Source organism: Bos indicus x Bos taurus, chromosome 4 (genome assembly GCF_003369695.1).
Source record: "Bos indicus x Bos taurus breed Angus x Brahman F1 hybrid chromosome 4, Bos_hybrid_MaternalHap_v2.0, whole genome shotgun sequence".
NCBI lineage: Eukaryota > Metazoa > Chordata > Mammalia > Artiodactyla > Bovidae > Bos > Bos indicus x Bos taurus.
This window is the reverse complement of record NC_040079.1, coordinates 70,375,993-70,393,613: the sequence shown is the minus strand read 5'-3', so window position 1 is coordinate 70,393,613 and position 17,621 is coordinate 70,375,993. Positions and strand designations below refer to the sequence as shown.

At 39.5% G+C, this 17,621-nt stretch overlaps 1 protein-coding gene across 23 annotated transcripts in view; it reads right to left on the bottom strand.

The window, feature by feature from the left end:
* Positions 1–17,621, bottom strand: part of NRCAM (neuronal cell adhesion molecule) — a 318,724-nt gene that overhangs the window by 64,432 nt on the left and 236,671 nt on the right. For 20 of the 23 annotated variants that reach the window (XM_027539638.1, XM_027539648.1, XM_027539626.1 and 17 more), the window contains 5 exons: positions 9,137–9,307; positions 8,501–8,557; positions 6,472–6,583; positions 3,449–3,633; positions 1,025–1,156 (listed from right to left, as the gene is read on the bottom strand). In XM_027539638.1, coding sequence (XP_027395439.1) covers positions 1,025–1,156; positions 3,449–3,633; positions 6,472–6,583; positions 8,501–8,557; positions 9,137–9,307 — 657 coding nt within the window. The remainder of the gene's footprint in view (positions 1–1,024; positions 1,157–3,448; positions 3,634–6,471; positions 6,584–8,500; positions 8,558–9,136; positions 9,308–17,621) is intronic. The other 3 variants (XM_027539633.1, XM_027539644.1, XM_027539647.1) reach the window with 1 other exon arrangement.

Sequence of the window (17,621 nt, the reverse complement as noted above, 5' to 3'; positions counted from 1 at the left end):
AATGCGGGGTTTTAAACAGAAACCAATTTTTCTCTCTCTCTCCTAAAAAGGGGAAAATATCCAAAGATTCTCCTGTCAATAGCAGCTGGTGGTAGGTGGAATCAAGAAAACGGAGAGGCAGTGGGCTCTCTGTGGATGGCCATGCTTATGAATCCAAGAGGAGGGAGACGCAATATCCATTTTAATTTTCTTTTTTTCTTTGCTATAATGCCCTCCTATGAGACTCAAGCATCTAATCAAGTTTTGTAAAACTGGTCTTTGCTATGATTTAGAAGACTGAGGGACAGCCTGTGGCTACACTCTGGGGGACTGTTCTAGGCAGCCTGGAGAAGCTGGCTGAGAGCTGGAGTGGTCCAGGGAAGGTGGCAGAAGAGGTGATACTTGGCAGTTAAGATCATGTAAACACTGGTCAAGAATTATCTCAGTAATACTTGGGGAGGGAAGACGGGTCAAAGACAGAACATCCAGCATACAACTGAGGTCAGAAGATGTGTTCTTCTTTGGGCATTAAATGGAACAGTGACCTCTCAAGACTGGAGAACTTGGGAACATCTGAGCTCTATTAGGAATGGGCCTAATAATTTAAAACCTCTTTAAATTAAGATAGCCATATTTCTTATTGCCATATCCACTGTCTCTATTCCTAGCCTCCCTAACACCTCCTCCAACTCCTGTGATGTTTCCACACATCACTTGACATTTTGAACAAAGAAGATAATGTGAACTTTCCAGTGGGTGTTTATTTCTCACCCTGTCACTGTTCCTATGACTCACACAAAAAACAAGAACAACTGCAAGGTTCCAATCAGTGCATGCTGTTCTGTTAATGGCATAAACAATTGAGTCATAATAAATTATACCTAAAGATAACAAAATTAAAATCTAAAGGTAATCTGGTCCTTCTGTGTAACTTATATATGACTTCCTTCCTTAAGTCAAGCTATTTTATCATCATTTGTCTCCTGTGGAGAAATCACTATGCTCCAAAAACACACTGCGACTGGAGCCAATCAAGGAAACTTACTTTCTATTGGGACTCCATTTGATAACCAGCTAATTCTGGGTTTTGGGTTGCCATTCGCTCTGCAGATGAGGGTTCCATCCTCTTCAGGGGACAGCACAAGATTTTGAGGTGCTATGATCCAGTATGGAGCCGCTTTACGAGAAAAGGAGAAAAACACCACAAAATTTAATCAAGTAAATTATTCTAGGAAATTTAGTACACTGAACCATCTTAATGATAAAAGTAAGTATGTTGCAAACCATTTGTTAATTTCATGTTTTTTTTAGAGTGAACAGACTTCTAAGTTATACTTCAAAGAACACTTCAGATTTTCAAAAGAATGTTTAAAGAGACTCACTGACATCTATGTATCATTTCAAGAGCCTTTTGATTCAAATATCATCATCTTGTTCTACACTGTATGGATCGGATATCAAAGAGGTAACAGATTTCTCTAAAGTTGTACAGCAATTTAGAGGTACAGATAGGGATATGAAAGAGGAATTTAAATTCTAAGCCCTGTAGAATATATACAGTTATAAAATTAGTAAGCAATTTTTAAAGCTTTGCAGTTTTTGAAGCGCTGTGAGTGAGTATAGTGTTCCTGTAAGTCCTTCACCGGCTTTCTCTAATGTTAACATCTTACAAAACCATGGTACAGATACCAGAACGAGAAATTAACATTGCTACAATACCAGCAACCCAACCACACACTGTACTGGGCTTTCCCGTTTTTCCGCCCTCTTATTTCTGTTCCAGGACCCTGTCCTGGATATCACACTGCTTTTAATTGTCACATCTTCCTACTGCGTTTCCTCTGATCTGAAAGTTTCTTGGTCTTTCTTTGTTTTTCATGAACCTGAGACTTTTAAAGACTACTAGTAAGTTATTTTGTAGAACATTTTTTTTTTTAATCAAGAGCTTTTCATTTTTTATAACCAGGAACAATATCCTAGCTTTATCATTATCAGGACAGAAATGGAGAAAAGTAATCATATGTGTGTTAGCTGTGTAAACGTATCAATGTTAATTACTTCCCCAACTCTATAAATAAGTTCTCTATCATCTCTTTTTTTTTTCATAATGCAGTTTTTCTTTGAACTTCTTTCTAGACTTAGAAAGGAGTACTAGTCAATTGAATTCTTTCAGGGATAAATCAAGCTTACTAAATTGATTAATCTTCACATTTTTCCTAAGGCACATTCTCCATTTCTTATCTGTGACCAGAATATTTTGTGAAACATTCCAACACGCCCTCATTCCTAGAGAATGTTTATACCAGCGACTATTGAATTCTCATACAGATCAATAGGAAGGTTTTAAGTGAAACAAAAGCTTTTCCACCTAAGGTCAAATTTAGTGATTTCTGAGTGAAGAATTCCTGAATTGCTAGATTATAATCACCATTCAACCACCATCATTAGTATCATCATAATTACTTCTTTTTTAAAAAAGATTATATTCCATTTACAGTTATTATCAAATACAGTTATTATTATCAAATACTGTGTTATACAATAGATCCTTGTAGCTTATTTTGAAAATCATAGTTCGTACCTCTTAACCTCCTCCTTCTTTATTGCCCTCCCTCCTTCCCTCTCCCACTGGTAACCACTATGGTACACCTGTTTTCACTAGAGTTTTTCCTGATGATTTTCCACGATTCAACTGAGGTTCTGAGTGATGGAACCTTCTAACTGCATTAAATCTGGGAGCACACAACATCGACATGGCTTATTCTGGTTTATGAACCTCGATCACTTGGTTAGAGTGATGCCTGCCAGCTCTCTCCACTGTAAAGTTACTGTTTTCTTGCTTTCCACATTCTGTTCACTAGAAGCAGGCAACTTCAGCCCTTACTCAAGGGGAGGGCGATTAAGCTCTATCTCCTTAAAGGATGAGGAGTGAAGAATCTGTGGACATATATTAAACCTACCTCAGTAATTAATCTGGATGTGGGTGGGTAAGAGGAGAAAAAACACTGAGGCTATGCAAACAACCTGTTTCTCTTGAAAGTTTGACCAAGTAATTTCATCATTTTATTTATTTACTTTTGAGAGTTATATTTTATTAAAATGTACGCCTAGGAGACAGGACTCTCAGATCACTTTGAGGGACTGCTCTGAAGAGGCAAGAGGGCATCCAGTAATTTTAGCACTCATCACTGGCTCTTGCCTACAGCACTTACAACTGTGGAATTCTAATGGTGATTTTCTATTTCCTTCATTCTCTCAACATTTATTAATTGGAATCCTCTGCAAGGAAGATCTGAGGGAGCAAATTTTTAACCTGATTTAAAAGCACTATAAATGGCAATGAGAAGAGATTCAAGGTAACGTGAATACTGATATAAATTTACATTATTATTCTGAAGAATATAATTAAAGGCATTTAATGAAAGATTCTCATGGAGGCAAGAACCATGTATTTTAGACAATGATATACCTTTAACTGTGACAGAAATGGTATGATGGATGGCTCCTAATGCATTTTTGGCTATACACTGGTAATTTCCAGAGTCTGCTTCTGTAACCTGAACGATTTGCAGAGTTTTCTTAAAGTTCCTATAAAATGTCCGATTGATGGGGAGTGTTCCATCTTCTTTTATCCAGTAAATAATTGGGGTAGGCCTGATAAGATAAACAAAAAATAACATCACAAAAAAACATTCATGATAAAGATCATGAGGAACAGATAAATATTTTAAGTAGCACCGCACTTTTAGTAAGTAATGCTCAAAACCTTACATTTCAGTCTGTGAGTTACCATTTTCACACGAGCTAACTGATGGCACACCGTGATGACTTCAGGGATCTGTTGAGAATGGCAGTGAGACTTACTTGACTGAAGGGACCTAACTATTATCTTCAAAGTTCTGAGGAAGGAGACACTTTTGGAAAATTTTGCATGACTGGGCTATATCGATCAAAAGAATGACCATGAAATTAACGATACAGAGTCACAATTTTTTTTAAAACTTTTTTTTTAATGTGGGCCATTTTAAAAGTCTTCATTGAATTTTTGTTCTAATATTTCTTCTCTTTTTATGTTTTGTTTTTTTGGCCATGAGCCACATGGGATCTTAGTTCCCTGACCAGGGACTGAACCCATACCCCCTGCACTCTTAGCCACTAGACTGCCAGGGCAGTCCTTCAAGTTACAATTTCTTAATCAGCCAGACTTAAAAAGGTTAGAGAAAAACTAACCTAAGGTTAGTTTTTGTGCCCATAAACTTCCATACATATTTCCATACCAAATGGAAGAATCTCCCTATCTTATAACAGGCTATCTGATGAGATGAATGAAGTGATTAGAGGAATCATGCAGTTATTTTAATTTCATTATTAGTGATATTTTTAAAACATTATATCAATTGATAGAGGCAGGCCCAACTCACATGTTACTTATACCATTTCTCACCTATGTTTCTTATTAAATCATGAACTATAGAGACAGATGAAAACTCAGGCTTAGGCTTAGAGTTAAAAAGATCTGCTTCAAAATCCCTGCCCTACTCCTAAAATGCTCTCTGATTTTGGATCTCTGGGCTTTTGGGGCCTCAGTTTCTTCCATTGCCTTAATGGAGACAATAATGCTTGTTTTGATCTGGTGACCTGAGAAGGTTTTCATGAGGGTAAAATAAAAATCCATTCAGTATATTTACTAAGCACTAAACTATAGATCCCCTGGAGGGGGGCATGGCAACCCACTCCAGTATTCTTGCCTGGAGACTCACCATGGATAGAGGAGCCTGGTGGGCTACAGTCCATGAGCTCCCAGAGTCAGACGTGCCTGAGTGACTACGCACGCCTCGGCACAAACCACACAGACCAGGGCTCCCCAGGTGGTGCTAGCAGTAAAGAATCTGCCTGCCAAAGCAGGAAACCCGAGACAGGGGTTCAGTCTCTGGGTTGGGAAGATCCCGTGGAGAAGGAAATGGCAACTCACTCCAATATTGTTGCCTAGAATATCCCATGGACAGAGGAGCCTGGTGGGATGCAGTTCCTGGGGTCACAGAGTTGGATGCGACTGAGCACATACACACAAACACAAACTATAGGTCAAGTATTAAGGTGTGTGTTGGGAAGATAAAAAAAAAAAAAAAAAAGAATGGTCCAGGCCCTCAGGAAGAACACAATATTTATCATTAGAAATACTAGTGGGATTAATGGGTTGTAGAATTGTTTTTGTTTGTTTACTTGAATAAAAATAACCGAACAGATATACTTGATGAACTGGGTCATGAATAGTGTTATTTCTTGACATGGCCAGCAGGGGCCTCCATGTGTCTCCAGAGGTATTAATAAAATTTTTCCTGGAGGCCGATTCTGGGCTTCTAGGAAGGAATGTGATACTCTGAGTCACCAGGTCAAGGACAGCACAGATAACAACACAACACAACATGTTTCTGAGAGTCCAGTCAATGTTCCAGCAAATGTGCCTTATCAATGGTACTTACTCTATGCCAGGCATGAGAGGAAAGTATTCAGAAGCTTGCCTCCAGCGTTTGCCTCACATAACAGCTGTTCCTGCAGCTGAGCTGAGGCTTCCCTGGGACTCCTCTCAAGGGCACATGGGTTCTGGGGGTGGTATCAGTTTTGAGGTGTGCATAGATGAGACAGGGCTTCCCTGGTGGCTCAGATGGTAAAGAATCCACCTACAATGTGGGAGACCTGGGTTCGAGCCCTGGGTTGGGAAGACCTCCTAGAGAAGGGCATGGCAACCCACTCCAGTATTCTTGCCTAGAGAATTCCCGTGGACAGAGCCTGGCTGGCTACAGTCCATGGGGTCACAAAGAGTTGGACATGACTGAGTAACTAAGTATACACATAGATGAGACAGCTGCAAAGAAGCTGGTCTGGTGACCAGCGCTAGGAGGTAGAGGATGGGACAGCATGCCAGTGTCAAAGTTAGGCACTAAGAGGCTGAATGAGCCTCCGCTGTCAGGAGAATAAGCCAGAGCTCGATTGCCTAGAAGGATGTGAAAAATTCATGACCAGGAGCTCCACTGCCATGCCAACAGCAGGAGACCCAGAGCTGTGAACCCAAGGCTGAGCTGCTCAGAAGATGCGTAAGCAGGCTCAAATGAAATCAGTCAGATCCAGCCCTGTTACGGCACAACTGCATACTTGTAGACAAATCATCAATGACAAACAGCTATTGGCTTTAAGCCTCTAAGTTTTGAGATGATCTGTTAGACAACAGTAGCAAAATAATAAGCTTAATTACAATTACAACAATCATAAGGTGATTACTGACACATTTCTAAAGGAACATTTACTTTAACAAAATATTTTCATAATACGAAATAACACATGGCCTGTTTTGGAAGTAATCATAACATTTTTCTTGATTGCTTAATGGAGTCTTTATCAATGATTCCTGCTATGAAACAATATTAATGTCTCTCTACCAATATACCATGTTTATATAAGAAATGGACATCAAGACAGACAGTGTTAACTCACAGCCCTTCTGCGATGCACTCAAGGGAAAGGACATTTCCTCTTAACTCTTCTTTGCGACTTGTATTGCCGTCTGGAGTTAAAAATGTTGGTGGCCTCTGTCTATGTGATTTAGCTGCAAACAAGAAGATCAATATACATTCAAAGTAAGAATATGGGTTTCTAGAAGAACAATTCACTGTCTAAAAATCTAATCCCTTTTCAAATCAATTTACTATTGATTGTGAAATTTGTTAAATAAATACATACATACTCCTTGCCTTATAAATAGCCATACTCAGTTGGCCAGAAGTAGAAACGATTGTGGTTGCATAAGAACTAATATTGAGGACTATTTTCCATTGTATATTTTCCTAATTTGGGTTTAGGGTTCTATGTATTTTTGGTGGGTTGGTAAAGTTTCAAAATGTAGACATAGAGAGGAAAATTATGTTATCAAATTATCCACCTCTCAAGATGAGTACTCAGGTCAAAGGGAAAATGAGCTATCTATTTTCTGGAAGATGTTAGGTTTTTCTGAAAGATATGACAATGGACAAGGTCTTTTGGTTTACCCTAGGGACAATATTATAGTCAATTCCAATAATTAATCATGAAGATAAATCATGGTGGACATCTAATATATCAAGATACCCAAAATTGCAAGGTTTACAGAAAACAAAACAAAACTAGAAAGTGACTGGCAGAGGCCTGGCAAATGTGTGCCACAGATTATGGGTGAAGTTAAAGAAATTAAAGTTGGTTTCCTCAATGGAAAAATAAAGAGGGCTCAAGTCAGAGATCTCAGGGAGGTATATGTATATATATAGAGAGAGATAGATAGATAGATAGATAAGAGAGAGAGACTACCTTCATGTTTCATGAAGAAAAATCATATGGAGACCTGGCCTAAATGTGTCTTTATCCTCTGGTGGCGTCTCAGAAGAACTTAAAGTAGAAATCCTACCATCTTGATGTTCTTAGAGCCCTTTAAGAGTGTGCAACACTTTAATGTGTTATCTACTTGATGCTCATAAAAACTGAAAAGGTAATATATAAATTATCCTCACTTTTCAGAAGAAAAAGCTAAACACCAGAAAAGGTATTACTGAAGACAAATTAGAGTTTTCCTTAGATTTTAGAGATGGTGGAGGAAATCATATCCCTTTAAAAAATCCCTTTGAAAGTGATTTTGAGGTCCATATTTTTCAGGAGAATTTTAATATAAAATAAAATAATATGAAATAAGGTAAAAATAAAATAAAAGTAAGGCAGGAGTTATGGTATGTTACTCTGGCCATTGATAGTACCTTAGTGCTTTTTACTTCATATCTCAAGGGTAAAAAATTAGTATAGCAGAAATTTGAGCTTATGGATAATTTAAGAGGACCCCATATTCAGAACCCATAATTTTCATTCATAGACTCTATATTTAAGATCCATGTTTCCCTTAAGGAAATAAAATTCTTTTCCTTCTAAAAGAATGATGTTAAATCTATTTTTAAAAGATTATTTCCACTGAAGATAGTGTCTTGATTTTAAACTAAATTAAGAGAAATACTATTTCTAATTATATGACATTGATAAGGTCATGTGAAAACAGATGAAAAATATAATGCTTTTCTGTCAAAATCTGGTTAACGTTAGTTGCTAAAGGTTATTAAGACTTTGATGTTAGTATTTTAGCAGGTTAAGGTACCTTGCCAATTCTTATTAATCTATGAGAAAAGTTTATGAGCCAGACAAAAAATGAAAAATGTAATTCTAAACATATATGAAAGATTTTTTTTCCAAATTTTGTGGGATGATTCTTTACATGAAAACAGTTATAGTAACTTTTGTTATTATACATACAACATGGAACATGTTTTAATGACATGTTTGAGAGCTCAAAGCTAAATTTATATGAAACATACATTGATTCTAGTGGTATTAAACATGTAACTAGGAATTTCGTAAAGAAATAAGGTTAAACAGCCATGGAGGTGAAGTTAGTGAACTAAATTCTACAATGAAGAAGAAATACCAGTTACAATCAATCACCAAAACTCACCACCATAAAACTCAGTGTCACTCAAATTAGCAGCTATAGTGTCATTCAATTCATCCACTGAAATAAACAGAATATTATGAAGAATGCAAAAAGAAGGGGAGAGAGAATTGTAAAAAAAGAAAAAAAATACTGGGCAACAAAACATAAACCACTATGCTGACCAAGTGCCCTCCCAACCTAGTAAAAACAGTGCTCTGCCTTGTACATGACTATTTCATTAATTCACTGAGCCACCCCCAACCAGTAAGATGCAGACATATAACTGAAGCTGCAGGACTCCCAGTTAATGACATTGTGGAGCATAAACCACAAGCAAATGCTCAGAACACTAAGAACTGGGTTGGCCAAAAAGTTCATTCAGCTTTTTCTGTAACATCTTACCAATGTTCTGGCCAAACCAATAGATTCAGGAAGTTGTCATAGAAACAAGAATGGTAATAACAGTAAAAACTGTAAAATACAGTAAAGTAGGCAAGCTTCCTATAATACACATGCCAACACCTTCATGACTATTCACAGGTACTTCCCTGATCAATGAATCTGTTTACTTCAAAGTTAGTGGGATTTAATAGTTAACATACTTGCACACATTTGTAAACATCATTGCAAGAGACTTTTTGGAAACTGAACTCTTACCTGAAATCACCTTAACAGAAATTGGTTGCTTCTGCTGTATGGTTTGAGTGTGATTAAATCTGGCGTAACAGATGTAGTCTTCCCGGGTGTCCTCTGGGAGCACATTGGAAAAGTACAGGTCTCCATTCAGACCTTGGGAAACTCTCTCACTCTGGGGAAGTCTTTGAAAGGCTGGAGAATGGCAGAGAGGTATCTAGATCATTCCATCACAAAGTGGCCACTTTCCAAATTAGCAAGATAACTGTATCTACTAATAAACAGTCCTGTGAACTTCACTTGCATGTATTTTTTTCCTCTATAAAGCTCTTTTGAGTAAAAGCAAATAATCACAAAAGAAAAGACATATGAATTAAAATCCCAACTGTATCCGCCAGACCCTAACTTCTCTAGCGTGGGGGCAGAGGTGAGACTAAAGTTGCCCAGGGAAGGGTTTTAGAAAACAAGTGTAAACCAAAAAATGTTTTATGGAACGAGTTTGTGTGACTTTTCCTAACATTTACGTTAATCCCTAAGTACCAGATCATCTGACCTGCCTCTTGAGAAATCTGTATGCAGGTTAGGAAGCAACAACAGTTAGAACTAGACATGGAACAACAGACTGGTTCCAAATAGGAAAAGGAGTATGTCAAGGCTGTTATATTGTCACCCTGCTTATTTAACTTATATGCAGAGTACATCATGAGAAATGCTGGGCTGGAGGAAGCACAAGCTGGACTCAAGATTGCTGGAAGAAATATCAATAACCTCAGATATGCAGATGACACCACCCTTATGGCAAAAAGTGAAGAACTAAAGAGCTTCTTGATGAAAGTGAAAGAGGAGAGTGAAAAAGTTGGCTTAAAGATCAACATTCAGAAAACTAAGATCATGGCATCTGGTCCCATCACTTCATGGGAAATAGATGGGGAAACAGTGGAAACAGTGGCAGACTTTATTTTCTTGGGCTCCAAAGTCACTGCAGATGGTGACTGAAGCCATGAAACTAAAAGACACTTACTCCTTGAAAGGGAAGTTATGACCAACCTAGACAGCATGTTAAAATCAGAGACGTTACTTTGCCAGCAAAGGTCCGTTTAGTCAAGGCTATGGTTTTTCCTGTGGTCATGTATGGATGTGAGAGTTGGACTATAAAGAAAGCTGAGTGTCAAAGAATTGATGCTTTTGAACTGTGGTGTTGGAGAAGACTTTTGAGAGTCCCTTGGACTGCAAGGAGATCCAACCAGTCCATCCTAAAGGAGATCAGTCCTGGGTGTTCATTGGAAGGACTAATGTTGAAGCTGAAACTCCGGTACTCTGGCCACCTGATGTGAAGAACTGACTCACTGGAAAAGACCCTGATGCTGGGAAAGACTGAAGGTGGGAGGAGAAGGGGATGACAGAGGATGAGATGGTTGGATGGCATCACCAACTCAATGGACATGAATTTGGGTAAACTCCAGGAGTTGGTGATGGACAGGGAGGCCTGGCGTGCTACAGTCCATGGGGTCACAAAGAGTCGGACATGACTGAGTGACTGAACTGAACTGAACGAGTATTAATCACAGATACACACATATCTCGGAAAATGCATTATGGAAGCTTATGAGGATGTTAACTTGGGTTGCATCTACATACACAGTCAGACACACAATACTGTGAGAGCATCTGATGGTGATGACCCAGGCCCTGGACAAAGTGTCAGACGGACCAAGGTCCCTGCCTTGTCTGAGTCCAGGATAGGGATCTAACTGGAGAATCAGGCAGCAAATAGGCAATTAACAGCAGGGTGCAACATTGATTTAACGATGCAGATGTGTGCCTCAGAGGCCCCCCCACACCCAGCGTGCCTCACCTCCTCTATCTTTTCTTTTCTGTGTTACCAATTACCTTCTCACATACAGTGTGTTTTACCTGTCGTGTGTATGGCTCATAGCCCATCTCCCTGAACTAGAATTTAAGTTCCAGAAGGGCAGAGACAGTCATCTGCTTGGGCTACTATTGTAGCCCTGAAAATGCACCTGGTCCTTCATAGAATCTCTGTAATTAAATGAGTACAAGCAGCACTGTGACTTCCCAGTTTCACGTTTAACAACAGACTTCCCCTCAGGTCCAAGGAAATGTCTAGCCTTAAGAAAGGAGGGGAGATTTTCTAAGGAGATGAAGGACTCAGGGAAGTGGGACCACTGATCTGTGTGTGAACTTACACTTGGCTGGCTAGCATGCTTCCTGAGGCTTTTGACTCAGTTCACTGGGAGAGTGCTTCAGCTCTGAAGTGAGAGAACTAGGAAAAATCGCACCTCTCAGTTGCCTCTGGCCAAGTGTTAACATCTCCTGGGAGGAGGATTTCTCAGTCTGAGTCAAACAGCTATGTTCCTCCAGCAGCAGGTACCCTACCCAATCATCATGAAATGCAAAATGATGGGTAGAAGCCTGCAGCTCCCTTGGGTGGGAGAAGGCAGGGAAATCTGGAGACAGACTTTGAAAGGATGCCGGTTAACCATGTGAGCCAAGTTTGTGGTCAGGATGGGGGTTTGGTTGGCGGTTGTAAATTCATGGTTTGAAGTCACTAACCAGGGAAAGAATTGTTTTAAAAAATAACTCAGAAAAATAATGTATGTTTATTTTATGAATGCAAAGAGGTAAAGATAGGGATATATTTATCTTCTTTCATTTCTCCTGCTGTATTTTATTGTGGATTAGTGTTGGGAGATCAAATGAAAGGGAATGGGATTTTATGAGGGTGGGAACACTTTGCCCATTGAATTCCTTTGCACTGCATTGGGGAAAAAATGTATGCAGATAGGAATAATTTGGTAAGGTCATCTTGCCAGGAGAATGCTCCACATATCTGGATTTTTTTCTCATACCTAGATGCAATTTCACTTGAAAAATCCAGAGGCATTGTCAACGGCCTAAAATGTATGGAAATGACATAACCAGCAGTGCGATATGAAAATAAATTCGTTTCGTATTCAGATGATTCTGAGACTTCACATGTAAACATCTCTTTATGAAGCAGAAAAGTCATCATTTCTGAATAAGAAGCAAAAGCCAATTACTGGGCTTCACGTTGGCAGTGAGAGTTGGATACTGTTATTCTAAACCGTAGATATCAGTTCTACTTGATTGGTTACTTATACTTTCAAAATCTGTAAAAGTTATTACATAATCGTATGAAAAATATTTTTGTCCATTTATCCATTTATATATATATTTTCCACTTCTCTGTGATACCTTCTCTGAGTGATTTCATACAAGAGTCGAAAATGGAAATGAAATGTGAAAGCTAAATTTTATCTTCTGTAATGTGAACAGCTTGTGATTTCAGAGGAAATCAAGTCACTGAGAATAGAATGTATTCCCCACAAGTATTTTCAACCCTTCCCACCATTCCACCCAAAGGATTCCTGTCAAGGACAATGGCAACCCCCATGTTGCCAAATTCAATAGTTATTTCTCGATCAGATTGGAAGCTGTCTCATCTCTCAGCAGTGTTTGAAACGACTGATATTCTGTCTTCTTGGCCCTTTTTCTTCCCCTTGTTCTGGGGATAGCTCCTCTTCTCTGTTTTCTTTTTACTGAAGCCACTGCTCTTTCTCATCTGCTTTTCTTTGCTCCCTAAATGTCTGGCCCCAGGAGGGCCCTGGTCTCAGCCCCCAGGCTGTGCTCTTCATCACCTGCATTTCTCCCCTCAATTCTCTTCTCCAGACTCTGACTCTAAGAAGCATCTCTGCACTAACATCCACGAATGGCTGGAAAGAGCCCTGAATCTGTCTTCTGATTCATGAAGCTCTAACTCGCTGGACACCTTCACAAGGATGCCTCCCAGGCTTCTTGCGTTCCTAGTCTCCAAGCAGAAACACATGCTACCTCCAAAGTAATATGCTAACGGGAGGCTTGGAAGGGTAGGAGAGCAGAGCAACAAACAATCCCCTAAGTTTAGAGAAGGGGTGGACGGACGTTACAATGACTAATGAATGACTTCATTTCCCTGTGCCTCAGTTCCCTCACCTAAAAAGTGAAGTCATCTGAGTTGCCTCCTGGGGCTGCTGTAAAGAATGGATGAGATAACTCATGTAGTCCTTAGCCAAGCGACAGGCACTTAGGCACTAAATGCCTAAGTAGCTATTGTTACTACTGTATATAAAATAGATGATAAGCAAGCATCTACTGTATATAGCACAGGGACCTGTGCTCATCCTCTGTAATAACCTAAATGGGAAAAGAATTTGTATATGTGTAACTGAGTCACTGGGCTGTATACCTGAAACTAACACAACACTGCAAATCAACTATATTCCAATATAAGATAAAAAATTAACTAAAAAATATTAGCTGTTACTGGGGATAAAATAACAAAAACAATAAAAAGACACAAAACATTTGGAACAGTTTTATTTCCTTTCCTCCATGGGCTTCTGCTGTTTTAGGAAAGGGCAACTGCATTTTACCAATTGTTCAGTCTTAGTCTTTGGGGTTACCTTTGATTCTGCTCTCTCATGCCTCCATCCTGATCCCAAAAAATCCTGGAAGAAACTTTGAAATTATATTTGGAATCTGACTATTTCTTACCCACTCGACTACTACTACCCAAGTCAGAATTCCCATCAACTGTTGTCCAGATCACAGCACTGGCCTCCTAACAGGCTGCTCTTTTCTTCTTTCTGTCCTCTCTATTCTCCAGGCATGAACCGAAGTGATGTTCTTACTATCCGTTCTGTGTCAGGTGAAGCAGCTCCTTCAATGGCTCTCTACTTCATTGAAAGCAAAAGCCAAAGTCTTACGCACTGAGTCCCTGGACTTTCCTGACCTCTTCTCTGCCTATCACCCTTGGATTGGTCAGCCTGGCCACACTGGCCTCCCTGCTGCTTTCACACACACCAGGGATGCACCTGTCCTTGGGGCTTACACTGGTTTTCTCTTTCCACCCAGATAGTGAAGGTCTGCCTACTCTTTAATTCCTGTAAGTTTCTGCTCAAAACTCTGCCTATTTTTGTCCATAGCACTTACTGTCAACTGATGCATATTTTCCAAATACACTTTCAGTCTGCTTCTTTCTCTCCTTCCTTTTATTCCCGCTGCAATGAATATAAATTCAGTGAGAGCAGGATCTTTGGTTTATTTAGAGAGGCACCTGGCACATGGTAGTTCAGTCCAGCGGCTCAGTTGTGTCCAACTCTTTGTGACCCCATGGATTGCAGCACGCCAGGCTTCTCTGTCCATCACCAACTCCCAGAGTTTGCTTAAACTCATGTCCATTGAGTCTATGATGCCATCTAACCATCTCATCCTCTGTCATCCCCTTTTCCTTCTGCCTTCAATCTTTCCCAGCATCAGGGTCTTTTCCAATGAGTTAGTTCTTTGTATCAGGTGGCCAAGGTATTGGAGTTTCAGCTTCAGCATCAGTCCTTTCAATGAATATTTGGGACTGATTTCCTTTAGGATTGACTGTTTTGATTTCCTTGTAGTTCAAGGGACTCTCAAGAGTCTTCTCCAACACCATAGTTCAAAAGCATCAATTTTTTGGCACTCAGCTTTCTTTATGGTCCAACTCTCACATCCATACACGACTATTGGAAAAACCACAGCTTTGACTATATGGACCTTTGTCAGTAAAGTAATGTCTCTACTTTTTAATATACTGTCTAGGTTGGCCATAGCTTTTTCTCCAAGCAGCAGGCATCTTTTAATTTCATGGCTGCAGTCACCATCTGCAGTGATTTCCGAGCCCAAGAAAATAAAGTCTGTCACTGTTTCCATTGTTTCCCCATACATTTGTGATGAAGTGATGGGACTGAATACCATGATCTTCATTTTTTGAATGCTGAGTTTTAAGCCAGCTTTTTCGCTCTCCTCTTTCACTTTCATCAAGAGGCTCTTTAGTTCCTCTTTGCTTTCTGCCATTAAGGTGGTGTCATCTGTATATCTGAGGTTATTGATATTTCTCCTGGCAATCTTGATTCCAGCTTGTGCTTCATCCAGCCCAGCATTTCTCATGATGTACTCTGCATATAAGGTAAATAAGCAGGGTGATAATATATAGCTTTGACATACTCCTTTCCTAATTTGGATCCAGTCCAAATTGGGGACTGGACAACTCCAACTGTTCCTTTTTGACCTGCAAACAGATTTCTCAGGAGGCAGGTAAGGTGGTCTGGTATTCCCATCTCTTTAAAAATTTTCCCATTTGTTGTGATCCACACAGTCAAAGGCTTTAGGGTAGTCAATGAAGCAGAAGTATGTTTTTTTCTGGAATTCTCTAGCTTTTTCTATGATCCAATGGATGTTGCAATTTGATCTCTGGTTCCTCTGCCTTTTCTAAATCTGCTTGAACATCTGGACGTTCTCAGTTCATGTGCTGTTGAAGCCCAGCCTGGAGAATTTTGAGCATTACTTTGCTGGCGTATAAGATGAGTGCAATTGTGCAGTAGTTTGAGCATTCTTTGGCATTGCCTTTCTTTGGGATTGGAATGAAAACTGACCTTTTCTAGTCCTGTGGCCACTGCTGAGTTTTCCAATTTTGCTAGCATATTGAGTGCAGCACTTCCACAGCATCATCTTTTAGGACTTGAAATAGCTCAACTGGAATTCCATCACCTCTACTAACTTTATTCATAGTGATGCTTCTTAAGGCTCACTTGACTTCACACTCCAGGATGTCTGGCTCTAGGTGAGTGATCACACCATCGTGGTTATCCGGGTCAATAAGATCTTTTTTGTATAGTTCTTCTGTGTATTCCTGCCACCTCTTCTTAATATCTTCTACTTCTGTTAGGTCCATACTGTTTCTGTCCTTTATTGTGCCCATCTTTGCATGACATGTTCCCTTGGTATCTCTAATTTTCTTGAAGAGTTCTCTAGTCTTTCCCATTCTATTGTTTTCCTCTATTTCTTTGTATTGATTACTTAGGAAGGATTTATTATCTCTCCTTGCTATTCTTTGGAACTCTGCATTCAGATGGATATATCTTTCCTTTTCTCCTTTGTCTTTAGCTTCTCTTCTTTTCTCAGCTCTTTGTAAGGACTTCTCAGACAACCATTTTGCCTTTTTGTATTTCTTCTTCTTGGGGATGGTTCTGATCACTGCTTCTCATACAATGTTATGAACCTCCTTCCATAGTTCTTGAGGCACTCTATCTACCAGATCTAATCCCTTCAATCTATTTGTCACTTCCAATGTATAATCATAAGGGATTTGATTTAGGTCATACCTGAAAGTTCTAGTGTTTTCCTCTATTTTCTTCAATTTAAGTCTGAATTTGGCAATAAGGAGTTCATAATCTGAGCCACAGTCAGCTCCCAGTCTTGTTTTTGCTGACTGTATAGAGCTTCTCCATCTTTGGCTGCAAAGAATATAATCAATCTGATTTCGGTATTGATCATCTGGTTATGTCCATGTGTAGAATGGTCTCTTGTTTTATTGGAGGAAGGTGTTTGTGATGATCAGTGTGTTCTGTTGGCAAAAGCCTGTTAGCCTTTGTACTGCTTCATTTTGTACTCCAAGGCTAAACTTGCCTGTTATTCCAGGTAGCTCTCAACTTCCTACTTTTGCATTCCAGTCCCCTATGATGAAAAGGACATCTTTTTTGGGTGTTAGTTCTAGAAGGTTTTGTAGGTCTTCATAGGACTGTTCAACTTCAGCTTCTTTAGCATTACTGGTTGGGGCATAGGCTTGGATTGCTGTGATATTGAATGGTTTGCCTTGGAAACAAACAGAGATCATTCTGTTGTTTTTGAGATGGCACCCAAGTACTGCATTTGGATGCTTCTGTTGACTATGAGGGCTACTCCACTTCCTCTAAGGGATTCTTCTTTGGTCCCACCCTTTAGAACAAGACCCAGATTCCCCCACAGCCAGTCCCTCCCATCAGGAAGCTTCCACATGCCTCTTATCCTTATCCATCAGAGGGCAGACAGAATGGAAACCACAATTACAGAAAACTAACCAAACTGATCACTTGGATCACAGCCTTGTCTAATTCAATGAAACTATGAGCCATGCTGTGTAGGGCCACCCAAGACCAACATGTCACGGTGGAGAGTTCTGACAAAATGTGGTCCACTGGAGAAGGGAATGGCAAACTGCTTTAGTATTCTTGCCTTGAGAACCCCATGAACAGTATGAAAAGGCAAAAAGATATGAAATTGAAAGATGAATTCCTCAGGTCGGTAGGTGCCCAATATGCTACTGGAGAAGAGTGGAGAAATAGCTCTAGAACGAGTAAAGAGGCTGAGCTAAAGTGAAACAATGCCCAGCTGTGGATGTGACTGGTGATGGAAGTAAAGTTCGATGCTGTAAAGGACAATTTTGCATAGGAACCTGGAATGTTAGGTCTATGAATCAAGGTAAATAGGTACATAGTGGGTATTCAATAAAACAGAGTAAATGAATGAAATGATATGTGATTTGTTTTCTGAGCATCTCTAAAAAAATTATAAACATCTTATGAATCACAGGAGGTAATCATTGACTTGGATCGCCAATAATCATAAGACTCATGAAGAA